The following is a 17,102-nucleotide window of genomic DNA, read 5'->3' as shown; positions in this document are numbered from 1 at the left end:
TCTGGATAGAAAACAATCTTAGATTCAGGATCAAATATGGAAAGCGGCCGTAAGTGACAAATGGTCAGATATCCGTGAATGGAATTGAATGGAATACGTGTATTCCGTTCAATCAATCGATTTAGCCCGGAAGGAGGTTTCCCATCACTATTGACGTCATAGTGGATACAAAAAATGTGGCACGATCGGTTTTCATTAAAATTGTTGTTGGGTCTTGGAAAAATTTCCATTTTGAATTATGATTTTTCATATTGTACAGAAAAATAAATATTTTTCCCATACTTTTCCTATACTCTTCCACATTTGACGTTGACACTTATCAATAGTTGAAGTTACTGAACCAAACCAACATTGATGATATCGATGGAGCTCTTATCCTTTATTTTTTTCCATGCTATAATACCAAAACGATGGAGCCATAAAAGAGGTTTTTTTCGCTGTTGTGAAATAATTTTGTCTCGTTTTCTTTACATGGCTTTTAGTTAGACAAGTTTATTTTTTAATTCACGTTAGTTAAAATTTCGAAAGATATTTCTAAACGTACAACATAACATGGACCTTCGAAATTTATATTTTTCCAATTTTTCGGGAAAATTTTCGGAAAAATGTCCATTATTACATTAGAGGATGGAAAAAAAACTATTACGGCCACTCATTGACTTACGAATAAAGTCAATGCGGCCAATATTTGAAATTTTTTGGAAAATTATTTATTTGTTCTCTGAAATTATTCAACAGTAAAGGTGGTATCACAATGCACAAATACTGGCAATATGTTGATTAATCAAGAGCTGCGAGCATAGATCATACACTATATTTGAGAGCTGCGACTTTACCTCCCGATTGATCAACTCAAGATCATATCGCGCAACACAATCTACTAATTCGCGCAACGCGATAAATTGCGGCATTAAGTAGTCTAGAAAGATGTAGATGTAGCCAGAATTTGTTCATTGTGAATCCACCTTATCGTTTCATTGGCATTCGATTTGCATTGTCATTTTCTGCGTTACTAAACACGCAACCTGTGCACGCAACGTTAAACGTATGCAAAGCGATTTTATTTTTATACTATTTTTTTATAATTTTAGCAATTTATTCAGCCTGTTTCGTAATTTAATTAAATTAATGTTCAGCCTGTTTCGTAATTTAATTATATTAATGTTGTAAATTAGTGTTAAATCGTAAAGGAGGTAATGACATGGTTAAGAGGTTAAATTGTCTAAGAGGTTATCTCTGTGTTGGTTGGTTTAGTAGGTACGGTCTGCGTGCGGTATAGTGTTCTGTGGCGGTGTGCGGGGTCACCTTCAGGCGAGTTTTGTAATCGTAACTGATTTAGTTCGAACCGCGCTCACGCTCTACTGTCTTGTTATCATTAGAGTCTAATTACGAGCAGGTTTGAATTTACGACATTCAGTATGAGCGGTGAACCTCAAGCAAAGCGAACAAAAATGAGTGCTCTGGACCAGCTGAAACAGTATTCCACGGTGGTGGCGGACACCGGCGATTTTGAAGGTTAGCAGCTTTACTTCAATTATGACCTATTTTGTGTGCACATTCTGAAGATTCCCAGCTGCTCTGAATTATTGAAAAAATTAGATTAATTAGAGTAGTTGGCATCTTAAATTAAATTCCAAATTAAAAGTAAATTTTGTTACATAGACTGCAACTATCAATTATCATTAATAACCACTCTATTAGAAATCAGAATCCAATTAAAGATTAGAACAGAACATTGTCCTTGTCCTTTCATTAAGTGCAAATGTTATCCTTAATGGTTAATTTATAGTGCACATGTTACTTAGTTACTGTGTTTAAGTGACTATTTGTAGTGTAGTTGTGTGTAGTGGTCAACAACCTTGATCTCTGCTTGAAAGCAACCATGTTTGATTAGGGTCCAACATATATAACACATGTATATTACTGTTTAATAAATCCAGTACATTTACCTGTTTATGTTCAATATAGTGTATGTAATATATGTGTATGTTTTTTTTATGACACTAAGTGATGGGACAAACAAGTTGTGCACCTGGTGTTATACGACACGCCCGTCCCTAACAGTTGCAGTGCTTTCTTTTAATTCTTTTAATTATTAATATAAAGATTGATATGGATGAGATAGAAAGATGGCACTATGGCAAAAAAGTCATTGAAAATCAAATACAAAAGATCTGACAACAAGCACATATCGAGTTCTTAGGTTTTCAAGATTGTTACCCATAGGAAATGAAACTATTTTTTATATTTGAAATTTTTTTTTTTTGAAACTATTTAATCTGGCACAGTCTGCTAGAATACATCGGTTTGAATCTGGCCGGATCAAAATTTTTTCGAAGTGTTTGATGTTTTTTCTTCTTTCTCTTTCTTTCTCTTTTATTCGTATTATTAATTATAACAAGTTGAGTAATTTCACAAAAAATAATTTAATACCAATATAGTATACCTAGTACAAGAACATTTATCAAAACCAGTGTAGACTTTAACCAAATTTACTTGCTTTCAAGAAGTTTTATTTTTATTTTTTTATTTTTTTATAACACACACTCAACATAGCCCCACACTAGGGAAACCCTGTGTCGCGGGTGCCATGGACACACATATAGACAACCACAAATTACACCCAAACTCACGAGAGAAACAAATGTAGGTCATACAAATATTTCTCCCGGCCCGGGAATCGAACCTGGGGCCTCTGCGTGGCAGTCCGGCATGGTAACCGTTTGGCCACAAAGGCAGTTAAAGAAATATAAATAAAAAGAAGTATAAATTTTAAATTTTTATTGAATTGATATTCAATTATTTTTTGTGAAATTATTCCACTAGTTTGTTTTATTAATTTAAAATTTTTTTTTAAAGGGAACTTACTTAACAATTTTCAGCCTCTGAAAAAAATCTAATATTAAATATAATTGGTAAGAAATCTCTATTGGTTCTTTTACCATAATAGTATTTTACTTTTGGATATACATATTTAATTTCAGTTTTCAATAGCAGCTCAATATTGAGCTTTTGCTTTTACAGGAAATATTTTACAGTACGTAAATAGTTTATCATAGTCTCCTTACAATTGTAGGTACTTAGTTTTACGACTTACTAAATATTTCAAAAATCTTATTTGTAAGATTTTTTCATCATTGAGGTATGTTTGAAAAGTTCGGCTATAACAACTCGGCTCATAACTCGGCAAAGAATTAACCAATGCGTAATACACTATATGCAGACTATGTTTATCTAACAGCAATTTTAAGTGATATATTCAACAGTTTTCTAAGCTTTGAACATTCCTCACAGACATGTATTTTCCAGTTAAATCTATTATCAACAAGCAGACCTAAGTATTTAAACGTGAACGTAAATGCTATTCCCGCTTTAGCGCTTCAGTAATTTTTAGTTCACTAATTATGATTGCAAAGCAGCGCGCGCGTGTCACGACAGTGGCGCTGCAACTGCGCTTCTAAATATTTTATGAAAATTAATGACGCCACTCCAGCGTTTCTTTATGCTTATAATTTGAAAGCACCAAAAGAGCCTTCAAATTAGTTTATGGCGTCACTAAATTTGTGACCACGTGGAGGTTTACTGGGTGCGACTGAATCTTGTCAACGCGCGTCTAATGTGTAGACTATAGTAAGAAGTACAATTGATGAAACTTACACAAGTGGTCATACAGGCAGCTTGTACGTAATTTCACTCTTTGGTGCATTGTAGGGTAAGGCAAAATGTAACTGATACCCTGAATAAATTACACAAAAGCAATGAACCTTCTTCCACAGCTATGAAAGCATACAAGCCAACTGATGCCACCACCAATCCCAGCCTTATTCTATCAGCGGCGGGCATGGAGCAGTATCAACATCTGTTGGACAAAGCCATCAAGTATGGCAAAGATAATGGCAGGTATGTGACAGATGTACAGTGTGCCCTGTAAAATTGTGTACAATTGCCAATGTCAGTTTTAAAGAGATTCTCAAAAGTGACATTGGCAATGGTTACCATAATTATTATATGAAAAATCCGACCTCAAAAGTCATTCATCCCCGAGTTTGGCACCCTTAGAGGTGGAATATTTTCTTAAATCGGACCGCTATTGAGTACTCTTTCCAACAAAAAAAGAACCCTCAAAATCAGTTCACAAATGTGTGTGTATGTTATCGCATAACATACATACGAAAAAGCATACAGTCGAATTATTGAGAACCTCCTCCTTTTTTTTAAGTCGGTTAAAATGTAAAAGTGTAACCAGAAAGAGAAGCCAGAAATTTAAAAATAGAATAGAATGTATTTTTTTTTACAAAAACTGAATGCTGGCGAAATCTTGAAAAAGGCACTGGCAATTGGCAAGCAGAAGAATATTCTAGAGACTGACAGATTATAAAATAGTCAACAAGTTTTCAAAGCAATGATTTTCATAGTAACATTTTCAAACAAAGACACGAGAATGAACACAAAACAGAAAGAGATATTTGTAAGAGACATTGACTTATAAATAAATGGACGACGGGTCTAATACAAAAACCACGAAAAAAATGTCCCAAGTCAACCTATTTAAACATAGTGACATGTAAAGGAATATGAAAAAGCTAAAACGTTGAATTTAAATTGTAATGTCATCCCAGTACTGTCTAATTTTGCTTCCTTCGCTGTCAGAAGAAACAAACGACGACTAAAGCGTGAATGACGCTCTGTATACGATTTTAACGCCCTATAAGTTCGGACACTTTTTAGCGCGGACCCGACGTCCATATAATTGTAAGTCAATGGTAAGAGAGAATAGAGATTGAATGTGTAAAGTGTTGTTTTTAGTTAGTCTAAAATGAGTGCAGATAAATGTCTTTAATGTGTCGCTAACTTAGAGGATGGAAAAAAGGTCGCTAACTATAATACTGCCATTTTGTTGACTTTTTTATTCAATCCAAACAAACCTTGAGGCAGCATGTTACATAAAAAATTACAACTAAGCTGAATGTTTAAGCAATTGAGTGTTAGTATTGTAGTACAGAAAAATGTAATATAAATAATTGTAGAGCATTCAAATATGATACAAAATATACCTACATTGGTAGTTCAAAAGTTTTACTTTCCAGTTTCAATTAAAGCATTAATTGATTTTAATTTGCAGTACAGTGGAAGAGCAAATGGCAGAGACATTGGACATGCTGAGTGTTCTATTTGGTTGTGAAATTCTCAAAATTATCCCAGGAAGAGTTTCTTGCGAAGTTGATGCCAGGTGTGTATATTATTGTATTTTGTTTAGGTACTAAAATGTAACTATTAGGCCGCAAATTCGCATCTGCGTCTGCGAGGCGTTTAGCGGGACGTTCAAGGTTTGCGCGTACCACCACCGTTTTGAATTTGCGACCTTAGAGGCACTTGAGCGTTTGCAAAATTGAACACAATTACGTAAATAACAGTTTGCAATGTACCAGGAAAAAAGGTAGATGAAATATAAGTTTTTATTTATTATTATTGTTTCGTATTCAATATTGATGCGAAATATTCTATAGGAAAATTCTAAAATTCTGTCTGTTTTTAAATTTACAGATTATCTTTCGACAAGGAGGCAAGCATAGCTAAGGCTACTAAACTGATAAACTTGTTTGCGGAACATGGAATAAAAAAAGAGAGAATTCTCATCAAACTGGCTTCAACTTGGGAGGGAATCCAGGCTGCAAAGTTAGTTTAACATAATTTATGTATGACACATATACATTTATACATTAATATGTATATTTTAAGGATACATATAAAATTTGTGGAGTTAAGCAAATGTTATCATTTCCGCAAAGTATATGTAATTTTTGACGATTTGTCTCGCTCTTATTTTACAGAGAACTGGAAAAAAAACATGGTATCCACTGTAATTTGACTCTACTGTTTTCCTTATACCAAGCAATTGCGTGCGCTGAAGCCAACGTAACGCTCATTTCGCCGTTTGTGGGAAGAATTTTGGACTGGTAAATAAATCAAATTAAAAAAAACCTTTAACATGATTAAACAGTAATTTTCGAAATACGTATTTCACTGAAAATATCCACTTCCTGAGTGCGACTAAGCGAAGCTCATTTCTGTCTGTTAAAAACTCTTTGTGGTCAATTGAAGAGTACTTGATAAGTTGGTACATATTATAATGGCTTATTACAGGTACGTAGAACACACCAAAAAAACTTACGAAGGCAAAGACGACCCGGGCGTGCTGTCAGTAACCCGAGTGTACAACTACTACAAGAAATTCGGATACAAGACGCAAGTTATGGGCGCATCATTCCGTAACACGGGCGAGATTCGCGAACTGGCTGGGTGTGACTTACTCACTATAAGCCCTAAATTACTCGATGAATTGTCGAAGAGTGACCAAGCTCTGAACAAGGTAAATTTAGCTGCCTACACAATTTCTGCTCTCCTTGTCATAACTAACACTTAGTAACTTTCGAGATATTGGCATCTAAAATTTTTGGTTTGCTAATGAAACGAGTAAGCATTTTTTACTCGTAATTGCACTGATTTTGCTTATAAATAAAACTTAAACTATATAAGATTAAAAAATAGAGGGCTGTAGTTCTTGTTTCGATCCCAGATATGTTCATAACTCAATTATGCTAAAAATGCCAATTTCGTTGGTTATGGATAAGGAAGGAGTATCTTGTAATTTTTGCGTTTCCCGTATCAAAAGGATTGTGTACGTATCCATTCTCAGAAACCTTTGAAAAGCCTTTTAGAAATTCAACATATAACTCAATTTTAGATTCTCGAATATCAAAAAGTGATTTTTGAACTTTTGCAAGCACAATTATTTATGCAGTAAAAAATTTTTTTCAAGTGCCGTTTTTCCAATCCTAAAGTGCTAAAATAATTATTTCATAAACGTAATGCGACGGGTTATGATGAAATTACCACTAACATGATAAAAGCACGTAAAACCGAATTGGTACCATTTCTAGTTTATTTAATAAATCTATCGTTTGAGTTAGGTACTTTTCCAGATGTGCTCAAAATATCGATAATCAAACCAATCCACAAGAAGGGTGATACGAAAAACGTCGCAAATTATGAACTGATTACACTAGTACCGATTATGTCAAAGATTCTTGAAAAGTTGATGCATAAACGAATAATAAGATTCACAAATAGATTGGACATAATTAACGAGAACAAATTTGGTTTTAGAACCTTTCAGATAATGCGTAAAATAGTTAGTAACTTAAATGACAGAAAGAGCACGGTAGGTATATTCTTTGATATGTCAAAAGCATTCGATTTTGTAGATCACAACATACTGTTAAATGAACTAGAAAATTATGGAATTGAGGTAAATCGCTGGAATGGATGAGACCGTACCTAAAACATTTTGGAAGCAGTGCGTCGAGATTGTTACTATGGGTGCAGAATCAAGAATTATTAAGACATACAGATCAAAATACAGACTGAATGAATACGGCGTACCTCAGGGTAGTGTTTTGGGACCGCTATTATTTAATTTACATATAAATGATCTTCCTAATGTGACGAATTACGATTGCATTCTGTTTGCCGACGACATTTCAATAATCGTAACACTTGACGAAAAGCTTGACGTTGACAATAATAAATTAATTATAAATAACAATTAACTCAATAACAAAATGGTTAAAATTAAATAATTTGAATGTTAATATTGACAAAACTTGTTACATAAAATTTATAAATCACGGCGGATGTAAATATAAACTTCATATACATCACGAAGGACAGAAATTAAAGGAACTAAATGAAACGAGATTTCTTTAGTCTTCAAATAGATGATCACTGCAACTGGAAATGTCACGTAAACAAAATTCGTAACAAAATAAATAGCTATGCCTATATGATGGCAAAACTTAGGACAACATCAAACCCTGCGTCAAACCCTGTTTACAGCCTACTAAGGTCATGTTGAGTCTATTCTTAGATACGGATTATTTTTGTGGGGAAAAAAGTACTAATGCTGACAGGGCTTTTTTATAGCACAGAAAAGTTGTGTGCGAGCAATGTGTGGGGCACCACCACCCCAATCGTGTAGACCATTGTTTTGGAAACTTGGAATTATGTCTCTCCCTAGTATGTAAATACATATATGAGGTGGTGTCTACATTTGTACGAACACACGAAGGTTTGTTCAAGCGAGCCAAAGATAAACAAAACCGATTTGTTAGACACCAAAACAGACTGGTAGTGGACACTATACCACGAACCGCATTGTACCTGAAGAGTTGTAAAGCAATGTGTGTCAAAGTGTATAATAGTTTGCCTGACACACTAAAATCAGCAACGCCATTAGATAAGTTTAAGGGTTTATTAACAGTGGTTGAAAAAAAAAACATTGTAATATAAATGAAATATTTGAATAATTATTGTAATATTAATGCTTTATTTATTGGAAATATTATATTTTGATAAAAAAAAAACTAAAAGCATTTATGTGACATAGTATAAATTGTGTATAAATTATTAATTTGTATGAATGTTTGTAATTATAATGGTGTATGTAGTTATTATATTGAGAACATAATTTTATAATTTTGACATATTTTCGCATGTACTCTTGTTTAATAATATATTGCATGTCAGAAATGGCTAAATGTGTAAAACTGCTTCCTGTAAACATCATTATATGTACCATCAGGTATTGTACTTGCCACATTTAAAGCAATAAATGAATAGAATTGAATGCACTATCCTACCTATCTACTATGACCATCATCGTCACACTCCGGCCGCAATACTTATTTATCTGTAGGTACTACAGTACCTACAGTATCTGTAGGCTACAGCCTAGGACGTAGCTCAGGTCGCGTAGCAAGAGGTAGTTAATAAATATAAACTGGGATTATCTTCATAACTAGATATTTATTGTGGTTTGCACATATTCTCTTATGGAGGCTACTTCTAGATCTGCCAAGATGTTTTTCTATCCTATTTTTTTAAAATACTTTCTAAACACAAATCTATATTCATTCAACCAGTACTTTTACTCATGTTAAATGTCATGTCATTCCAAGCTTAGCAACCTCTTTTAGTTCTCGAGATAATTTAAGTTCACAAAAACATATCTACACTAAAATTATCCCTAATCACTGGGCCAGTCCAGGAACTGCTGCTAGAATGAATGTCGTCTCTCAAATTGCAAGTCAAATAAGTAATGTGCAAAAGTTTCATACTTTTATTTAAAACAAAATGACTGTTTACATGATATTTTCAAATAATATTGTATAAAAATTCCGACTACTAACATAAATAAAAGCAAAATATAAAAAAATTTGAGAACCAGAGGTTTGAACTGCAGACTTTCAGTATTTATACTTTGGACAAAGAGGACACTAGACCATACCTTTGTATGTGTATGGAACTAAATTTTGAGCGGAAATGTTGTATTTTTATCTAATTGAAAGATTGTATGTGAAAAGTTATGTGAATTGTAAATGTATCATGACTTCCTACAATCGCGTATACAATGAAAGTATAACTTTTGGCTGCTAATTTTTGAAAATAGTTGAAAAATATTATTTCGCTTTAACAACGCCATCTTGTGGCTATTAAGTTACATAAAACCGTGACGATCCCCCTTAAGAAATATGGTTTTATTCTTACAGGTCCTCGACTCCAAAGTAGCAGCACAAAGTGACATCGAAAAAATTACTCTAACCGAGGCTCAATTCCGCTGGCATATGAACGAAGACCAAATGGCGACCGACAAACTCTCCGACGGTATTCGCAAATTCGCTGCTGACACCAGAAAGCTGGAGTCTCTTATCAAGACCCTACTAGCTAAAAAGTGAATGTAGCTTTACTGGTTTATGTACTAGCAGTTATAAATCGAAAACATTCTCCTTATTCGCATAAGAATATTTTTTTTTGTAATTTCACTTTACGTTGTAAATATTAGCCTGACTTATGATAGTTTTCTGGGTTTCCAATATACACAGTGTTTTTTTATGAGTCAGTATGGGGAAATCCAAAACCATACAATATAATAAAGGAAACTGTCTTAGGCACCATTAAGTCTTTTTTTGTGAAAACAATTCATAGTCAAAATACTATGTATACACCCCTATTAGTGGTTTACTAAGTATGTAGCATATATGATATGTTGCTAATGGGGAACGATTTTAATAATACGTAGGGACTGCTAGTGCATAATAGTATGCCGGAGAAAATATTCCTGGCAAAAATACTTCTAAGGCAACAGTGAAACTGTTATTTTTGTATTAAAGTATAAGGTGATTTTTTATATGAAATATGTCGTACGAATGGGCATACCAAAATAAATCTGTTATTGTGGAAACATACAGTAATCGTATTTTGCCTACTGTAATAAACATGAGAACTGTAAACTCGTCTGTTTTTATACAACTTATAAAGTTTAAGAAAAGTTATACATTATAAATACATTATTGTTATAAACTATAACTTATAGTTTATAGGGATTCTGAAATGATTACCTAATCGATTGTGCCTCACAAATTCCCTGTACCTTTCTGTGGTTAGCTCAAGTATAGTAGATATTTTCTACGACTTATTCTGCTACATATTTCTACTTTACTAAATCAATTTAAACTTATTTGAGAGTACAAAAGATAAGAAAATTATTTATGGGATCACACAAATTTTTACATTCCATATTTTGATTTTGATATTAATATTATACAGTAAGGTGTGTGATTTTGATATTAAATAAAAAAAGGTTCTCATTTTTTTTATTGTTATCCTTTTACCATTAATTAACTACTTTAGTGGCAATACAGCTCCTTGTGAGAATTCGTCCAAGGAAGTACTGCCACCTTAACAAATTTAGAATTGGTCGCTGTGTGTTTAGAAGATACAACCGTTTTATCATTTCAAAGTTATACTTTTGTTAGTCTCGGAGCTCATGTACGCATTTTGCATAATATACAGAATTTGTTGTTTATTTTTTAAATACATGGTAATTGAATGTTTTAATGTTTAGTTTTTAATACAAGGAAATTAGCAAAAAATATAGTTATTTTTCCTGAATGGCATTACGAGTTATCGATTGTCATGATATTTAGTAGTGTATATGTATGTCGTGTTGGGCTCCCTCGTAGCTTATATGAGACGAACGAAGCGCGTGGAGTACAGTCGCGTACGACTATTGATCAGAATAATCAAATAATGAATGAATGACTTAATTGAATAAACGATGACTATTATAATTTATAGCGCAAGTCATTTTCAACTACAAATTAATGTTACGGTTAAATTTGACTCTAAAAATTCAGTATATAAGTGACTATAATATTTTTATTTATTACACTTTCTCAATTCAAAATTATTTTAATCGCCATGAACACGATATCTTGATTGATTTCGCAACGAATGTTTGGAGCAAAGACCTTCCTTAGATATACATTTTTTATGATGTGTACGATTTTTCTACGTAAATGTACCTATCAATGAGAATAATTGACAATATCTAATATCTTTTAAACAAAGGAGCGACTAATTCTAAAATTTCGCGTTTAAAACCGACTAATTCACGACTTTTTCTGAGTGCTATCATATCTAAGCTAGGAATTGTGGTTCTTGAAATCCAAAAATGGGGCCGCCTGAATAAGTTTTTTCCAGCGTAGACGGTAAAACACCTTAATAACTTCAAAACGGTTAAATCTAACGACAAAATCTAGTTTTTTACGACTAGAACCGACTAAATCACGACTTTTTTTAGTATAAACAGATCTAAGCTAGGTGTTGTGGTTCTCGAGATTGAGAAATAGTGCCGCTGGAAAAAGCTTATTCCAGCGTGGACAGTAAAACACCCTTATAACTTTAGAACGGCGGACCGACTAAATTTAATTTTTTACAACTAGAACCGACTAAACAGCGACTTTTTAACTGGCTAGTCAAATTTCAAAAACTCGACCATGATCACGCTGGAATAAGGTATGCGCATTACTGCGCTCCAGTTTTGAAGGACAAGGGTGCTGGTGAAATTACAGGCATGTGGTACTTGTCAACTTATGCCTCAGGGTGACGGGCGCACTGGCAGTGCCTCTCAGATATTTACAATTTAAAGCTGTGAGCTGTGGTACTACAACTGTTATGGACAGGCGTGTAGCTTTCTATTAGGCGCACGACTTGTTCGTCCCGTCACTTGATATTATATACTCCCGGACACATATCTCGAGCCACCTAGCATTTTCAATATTAAATGCCCTTAACTTAAACAACGCTTGATTCATCAAGAACTATCCTTAAGCCCTTATTGAAAATTTGAATTTAAAAAATCGGAGAAAATTTTTTCTTCGACGATAACTATATTTTTATATTCTTGCCCTTTAAGGATAAAAATGCAAGGTGGCTCGAATTATGTGTCGGGGAGCGTACAAAAAACCGGAATCAACTTGTTATTTAATAGGATTTTCGGCCCCGATGTAAACTAGTTGATAAAATAAATTAAAAAAAGTACAAAAAACGGAGCCCTTATGTCATGCATGAAAACTAATTCATATTGAGCACTATACAATATTATTTAATTTTGTGCTGTTGTTTATGAGAGCCACAAGAAACTATAATAATAATAACGATGTGCCAGACAACCACATCAATTACTTGGCCTTAAACTAGGGAATTTCCTATACTATGAGTACTAGAGCAACAGAATTCACTCTTGTGTACTTCTAAACTATACATATAATTTGTACAGCGGAGTTTTACTCTCGCTTTTGTATTTATTCGAATAGGAATCTGGAATAAAAAATAAGTCACTAAATTGGGTTTCATTAATCACTGCGGTGTACAAATCTACAATTACATTTACATTTTAATTCTAATTATGCAAAAGTATCGGTACTACCCACGCATTGTACCCACGCCGTAAGTACCTACGTACGAGTAATACAAAAGGTCAGAAATTGCATGTATCTAATTTTGCTTTTGTTGTAAAATTTCTGAGTGCACTTGGATCTGAGCTACGAGCTGTGTCTACGAGATTGAAAAATGGTGCCGCTGGAATAAGCTTATTCGAGCTTGGACAGCCCCATATCTTTCTACATTACTCTTGATTACAGTGACCCTCCCTACCGACCCTTAGGGTATACGAGAAGGCACTACAACCTGTGCGTGTACAGGAACTTTATAAGTTCAAGTTCTGACCCCAGATCAGCTAGAGTACAGGGTGGTCACAGACCTCTGCCACTTGACTTCATCCGGTTCTTCGAGAGGTTAGTGCCTCGGGTGAGTCGCCACGGGGGTACGTACAGTACCCTCCCTATTTTCCAGATAGGGACCGGAGCCATGCCACATTATACAAATAGCGGTTGCCACCGTTAAGCCCTCGACTCTGAGTCCACTACTAAATCTCCTCATAGGTGGCGGAGCTGTAAAGCCCGTTCATTTCCCGACGCCGAAAAACGACGTCTCCTCAGTTCCAGGGGACCGGAGGATATCTAGTTCATCCTCCACTAGCTCTACGGGCTAGTACTGGAGTTGCCAGTCGCAGTGTCCTGGAACAATGTCCGGACGGTGCTCCGCGCGTCTCCTCGCTTCAGGCCGTCAACTAGACCGCTACTAAGACGCGCTAGCTGACGAGTCAGACGCCCCGGCCGCACACCACCGTTTCAGTCAAACATATCCGCCTCTGCAGCTAACCACAAACCCCAGCGAGTCCATACCCAAGTCCGGGTCCACCAGAGACGCCCGTGAAGGCGTATCACTGACGGAGGGCTTGACCCGTACGCTCGCTGTCCTGGTCTTGCCGTCGAGCCCGTAATCTCTCCGGAAAACCCTATCTCTCGGGTCGGTAGATAGGGACAACGTGGACAATATCCTTTCATGGCTCCATTACAACATCTTTGGTTGGGGTACATGAAAGGCCTCCCCGCCGCAAACGACGTACCATTCCATTACTTAGGTGGGTACGTTTGGCGCAACCTGGGCAACAATCGGCGAGAACCTTTTCACTTCGATGGCAAGCATTATATGTAGTGTTACTGGTTAGCTTCCTAGAGACCAACAACATCATCTCCAATAACCAATTTGGCTTTAGAAGGGGTCGATACACCGAGGATGCCATAGGTTCTCTAGTAGAACATGCTGTCAAGGAAATAGATGGAAAGCAAAAATGCCTTGGCATTTTCTTGGACCTCTCAAAGGTTTTTGACACCGTCTCTGTCCCACTACTACTAAATAAACTAGAAGCTGTGGGTGTTAGGGGGAAAGTTCACAGTATATTTGCCGATTATTTGTCAAATCGAACTCAATGTACTAAAATCGGCACCTACATAAGCCAGCAAGAAACTATAGAGTACGGAGTGCCACAAGGGAGTATTCTTGGTCCTACGTTGTTCCAGGTTTACCTTAACGAATTGTGCAGTTTGACTATTCCATAAAGTCGTATCTTTGCTTACGCTGATGATACGGCATTATTCGTCTCTGGGAGTGGCTGGGCCGACACGGTTGCTTCTGCAGAATCTGCATTCAGGTTGGTTATGGAATGGCTTAATAATAACCTGCTTACACTGAACGTAGAGAAATCGCAATTTATTACACTGGCTACAAGACGCTCTGCCCATCCCGCTGAAGGCTCACAAAACCGTACAGATATCCCACATCACAACTTTATGTGGACGCTGTGGATGTACTCACTGTAAGAAAGACATTTATCCTTCGATCCTGTTTACGTCAACATTCGTCTCTCCCATTGGGAGCTGATGTCCCACCCACCAGACGACTTAGACCAGTTTGTCCTGCAGTACACTGCCGTACTACCTTTGCCAAGAGACAGTTTCCTTCATTGAGTGCTAGACTTTACAACAACCTAAATAATACTCTACAATTTCATAGAGTCAATAAATTTGAGTGTAAAAATAAAATAAGTACTTGGCTATTAGCACTTGAATATGATGAAACAGAACAAATATTGGTATAGCTCGTTTTACGTCAATCGTACCCAATTGTAACTCTAGACAGGTAACACTCTTGTCCGCTCCAAATCTCATTATCACTCACGAAGAAACGCACAAACACTCCCACAAACACGCATGCACACACACAAACACGCACACACACACACTCTCACTCGCACATGCACATACGCACACGCACGCGCGCGCGCGCACACACACACACACACACACGCACACACACACAAATGCGCGCACGCGCGCACTCTCACACACACACACACTCCCAATGCATGTACATACGCATTTTTACTCTCTCACAGTCACCTTATTGCATCCATTATCTATAACTTTAACCATTAACCTTAAGTCTTTTGTTTGTTTTCTTTTTCTTTCTGTAATATTCTCTATACTGCACCATAATATGCTTGTAAACTTGTTAAATAACCGAACCACTGTCTTTCATAACACAGGTTAGCCTAGCTTGAAAGTCAGGGGACAGATAACCTTGGGTCAATTACTAACAAGCCAAACATGGTAAAATAGCTCTTATTTAGTTATAATACACCATTACTTGTAAAAGGCTTAAATTAAATAAATTATTATTATGAAATTATTATAATTATTATTATTTACCAGAATTAACTTCTCCAGCTTGTATAGTAAAACAGCCTTACAATAGCTTTGAAACGGCGTAACTAGTAAAACTAGTTTTTTGTGACTGATTAGTTTTAACTCTAATTAGTAAAACTTTCATATAATCGATTATGGTTCCGCTGGAATAAGGCAAGCAAAAGTGACTAATTCTAGAATTTTTCGCCTTGAACAGAATAAATATCGACCTTTTGACCTGACTAATAAAATTTTAAAAACTCTATTATGAATGACACACACATGCAAGAAACGCAAATAAATGTAAAACATTCAATTGCACGAATTTATAATTTGCATTTGTTTATAAATAACTATTACCAGTTACTTAATAGCAATTATTATTAACTGTTACCAGTTAATTTCATCTGTGTCTTGTTCACTTGTCTGCATGCACTTTTCCGGTTAACATTTCAGAATAAAAATTTATTAGTAATACTTATCTGTTATCTTCTCGGTCTCGACCTGCGCCATGCTACGCAATGGTTGTCCTAAGTACATAATAAAAATTGGAGATAATAAAAATCGGTTCTCACTACTCAAAGTATGTTGAGAGAAAAACGCCTAGAATTGGAGAATAGCAAAATCACCCATTAAAATAATAGCTCCTTATAATAAAATTTAGGCGCTATTTATAAAAATGAATCATCATGCGTGAACAGCCACTACGGAGGTACCCTCTTTCCAACAAAAAAGAATCATGAAAATCGGTTCACAAATACCGGAGTTATCGCGAAACATACATACAAAAAAACATACAGTCGAATTAAGAACCTCCTCCTTTTTTGAAGTCGGTTAAAGGTCTAGGTTTAGGGTCTGCAACGTGTATATTTATAAGTAAATATAAGTTTATTTAGGTATATTTATATATGCAAATATATATGATAAAAAATTAAGACACGTTGCTGATGCCACCATTATTAAGAAGATTGATTTAGGGCCTTATATCAGTCTTTGATATCTTAATGCATAATCGCAAGGGGAGGCGCATCATCAGCACATATGCTATCGCTGGAAAGGTCCCAAAGGATGGTTTATAAAAGTGTGCATTTTTAAGCCGTGCCGGTTGACAGTCCGTCTAATATTCATATTAAGTATCACCCTGAAACAGCATTAAGAGCAGCCAGACATCAGAGAATACCGAGAATCTTACTCTCACCGATCTAACCGTCGGGATGTTGTCCCGTTAATAAATGTGTGTAGAACATCTTTTGGCAAGAGATTTTTCTAGGTAGATACCTTCATAACAAAGTAAATGGTAAGTTACATATTACCGACAAAAGCAAATTTGACTCTAAGAAAAGTATTAAAAATTGGCTCCGTGGACTTAATTAGCAGAAACTGAAGATCTGTTACACTCTATCCAGTACACCAAACACCTCATCTTAGATTGCCTTTCACTTGTTAAGCCTATTTCTTTACCTATCAACCTTCACTCACTCACACACACGTACACGAACATGCACACGCTCACACACACACACACACACACAGGCGCACAGGCGCACAGGCGCACAGGCGCACAGGCGCACAGGCGCACAGGCGCACAGGCGCACAGGCGCACAGGCGCACAGG

General features: G+C 35.6%; 1 protein-coding gene across 1 annotated transcript; it reads left to right on the top strand.

Moving 5' to 3' along the window:
- The first annotated feature begins 1,081 nt into the window (after positions 1–1,081).
- Positions 1,082–10,712, top strand: LOC113235084 (probable transaldolase). The gene is made up of 7 exons (XM_026470649.1): positions 1,082–1,515; positions 3,777–3,900; positions 5,123–5,230; positions 5,545–5,676; positions 5,832–5,957; positions 6,145–6,370; positions 9,609–10,712. The coding sequence occupies exons 1-7, from the start codon at positions 1,419–1,421 to the stop codon at positions 9,792–9,794; spliced, it is 999 nt and encodes a 332-aa protein (XP_026326434.1). The 5' UTR covers positions 1,082–1,418; the 3' UTR covers positions 9,795–10,712.
- Positions 10,713–17,102: the final 6,390 nt, after the last annotated feature.

Source organism: Hyposmocoma kahamanoa, unplaced genomic scaffold, assembly GCF_003589595.1.
Source record: "Hyposmocoma kahamanoa isolate Upper Pololo Valley unplaced genomic scaffold, ASM358959v1 87, whole genome shotgun sequence".
NCBI classification, from domain to species: domain Eukaryota; kingdom Metazoa; phylum Arthropoda; class Insecta; order Lepidoptera; family Cosmopterigidae; genus Hyposmocoma; species Hyposmocoma kahamanoa.
This window is presented reverse-complemented; position numbering and strand designations above follow the sequence as displayed.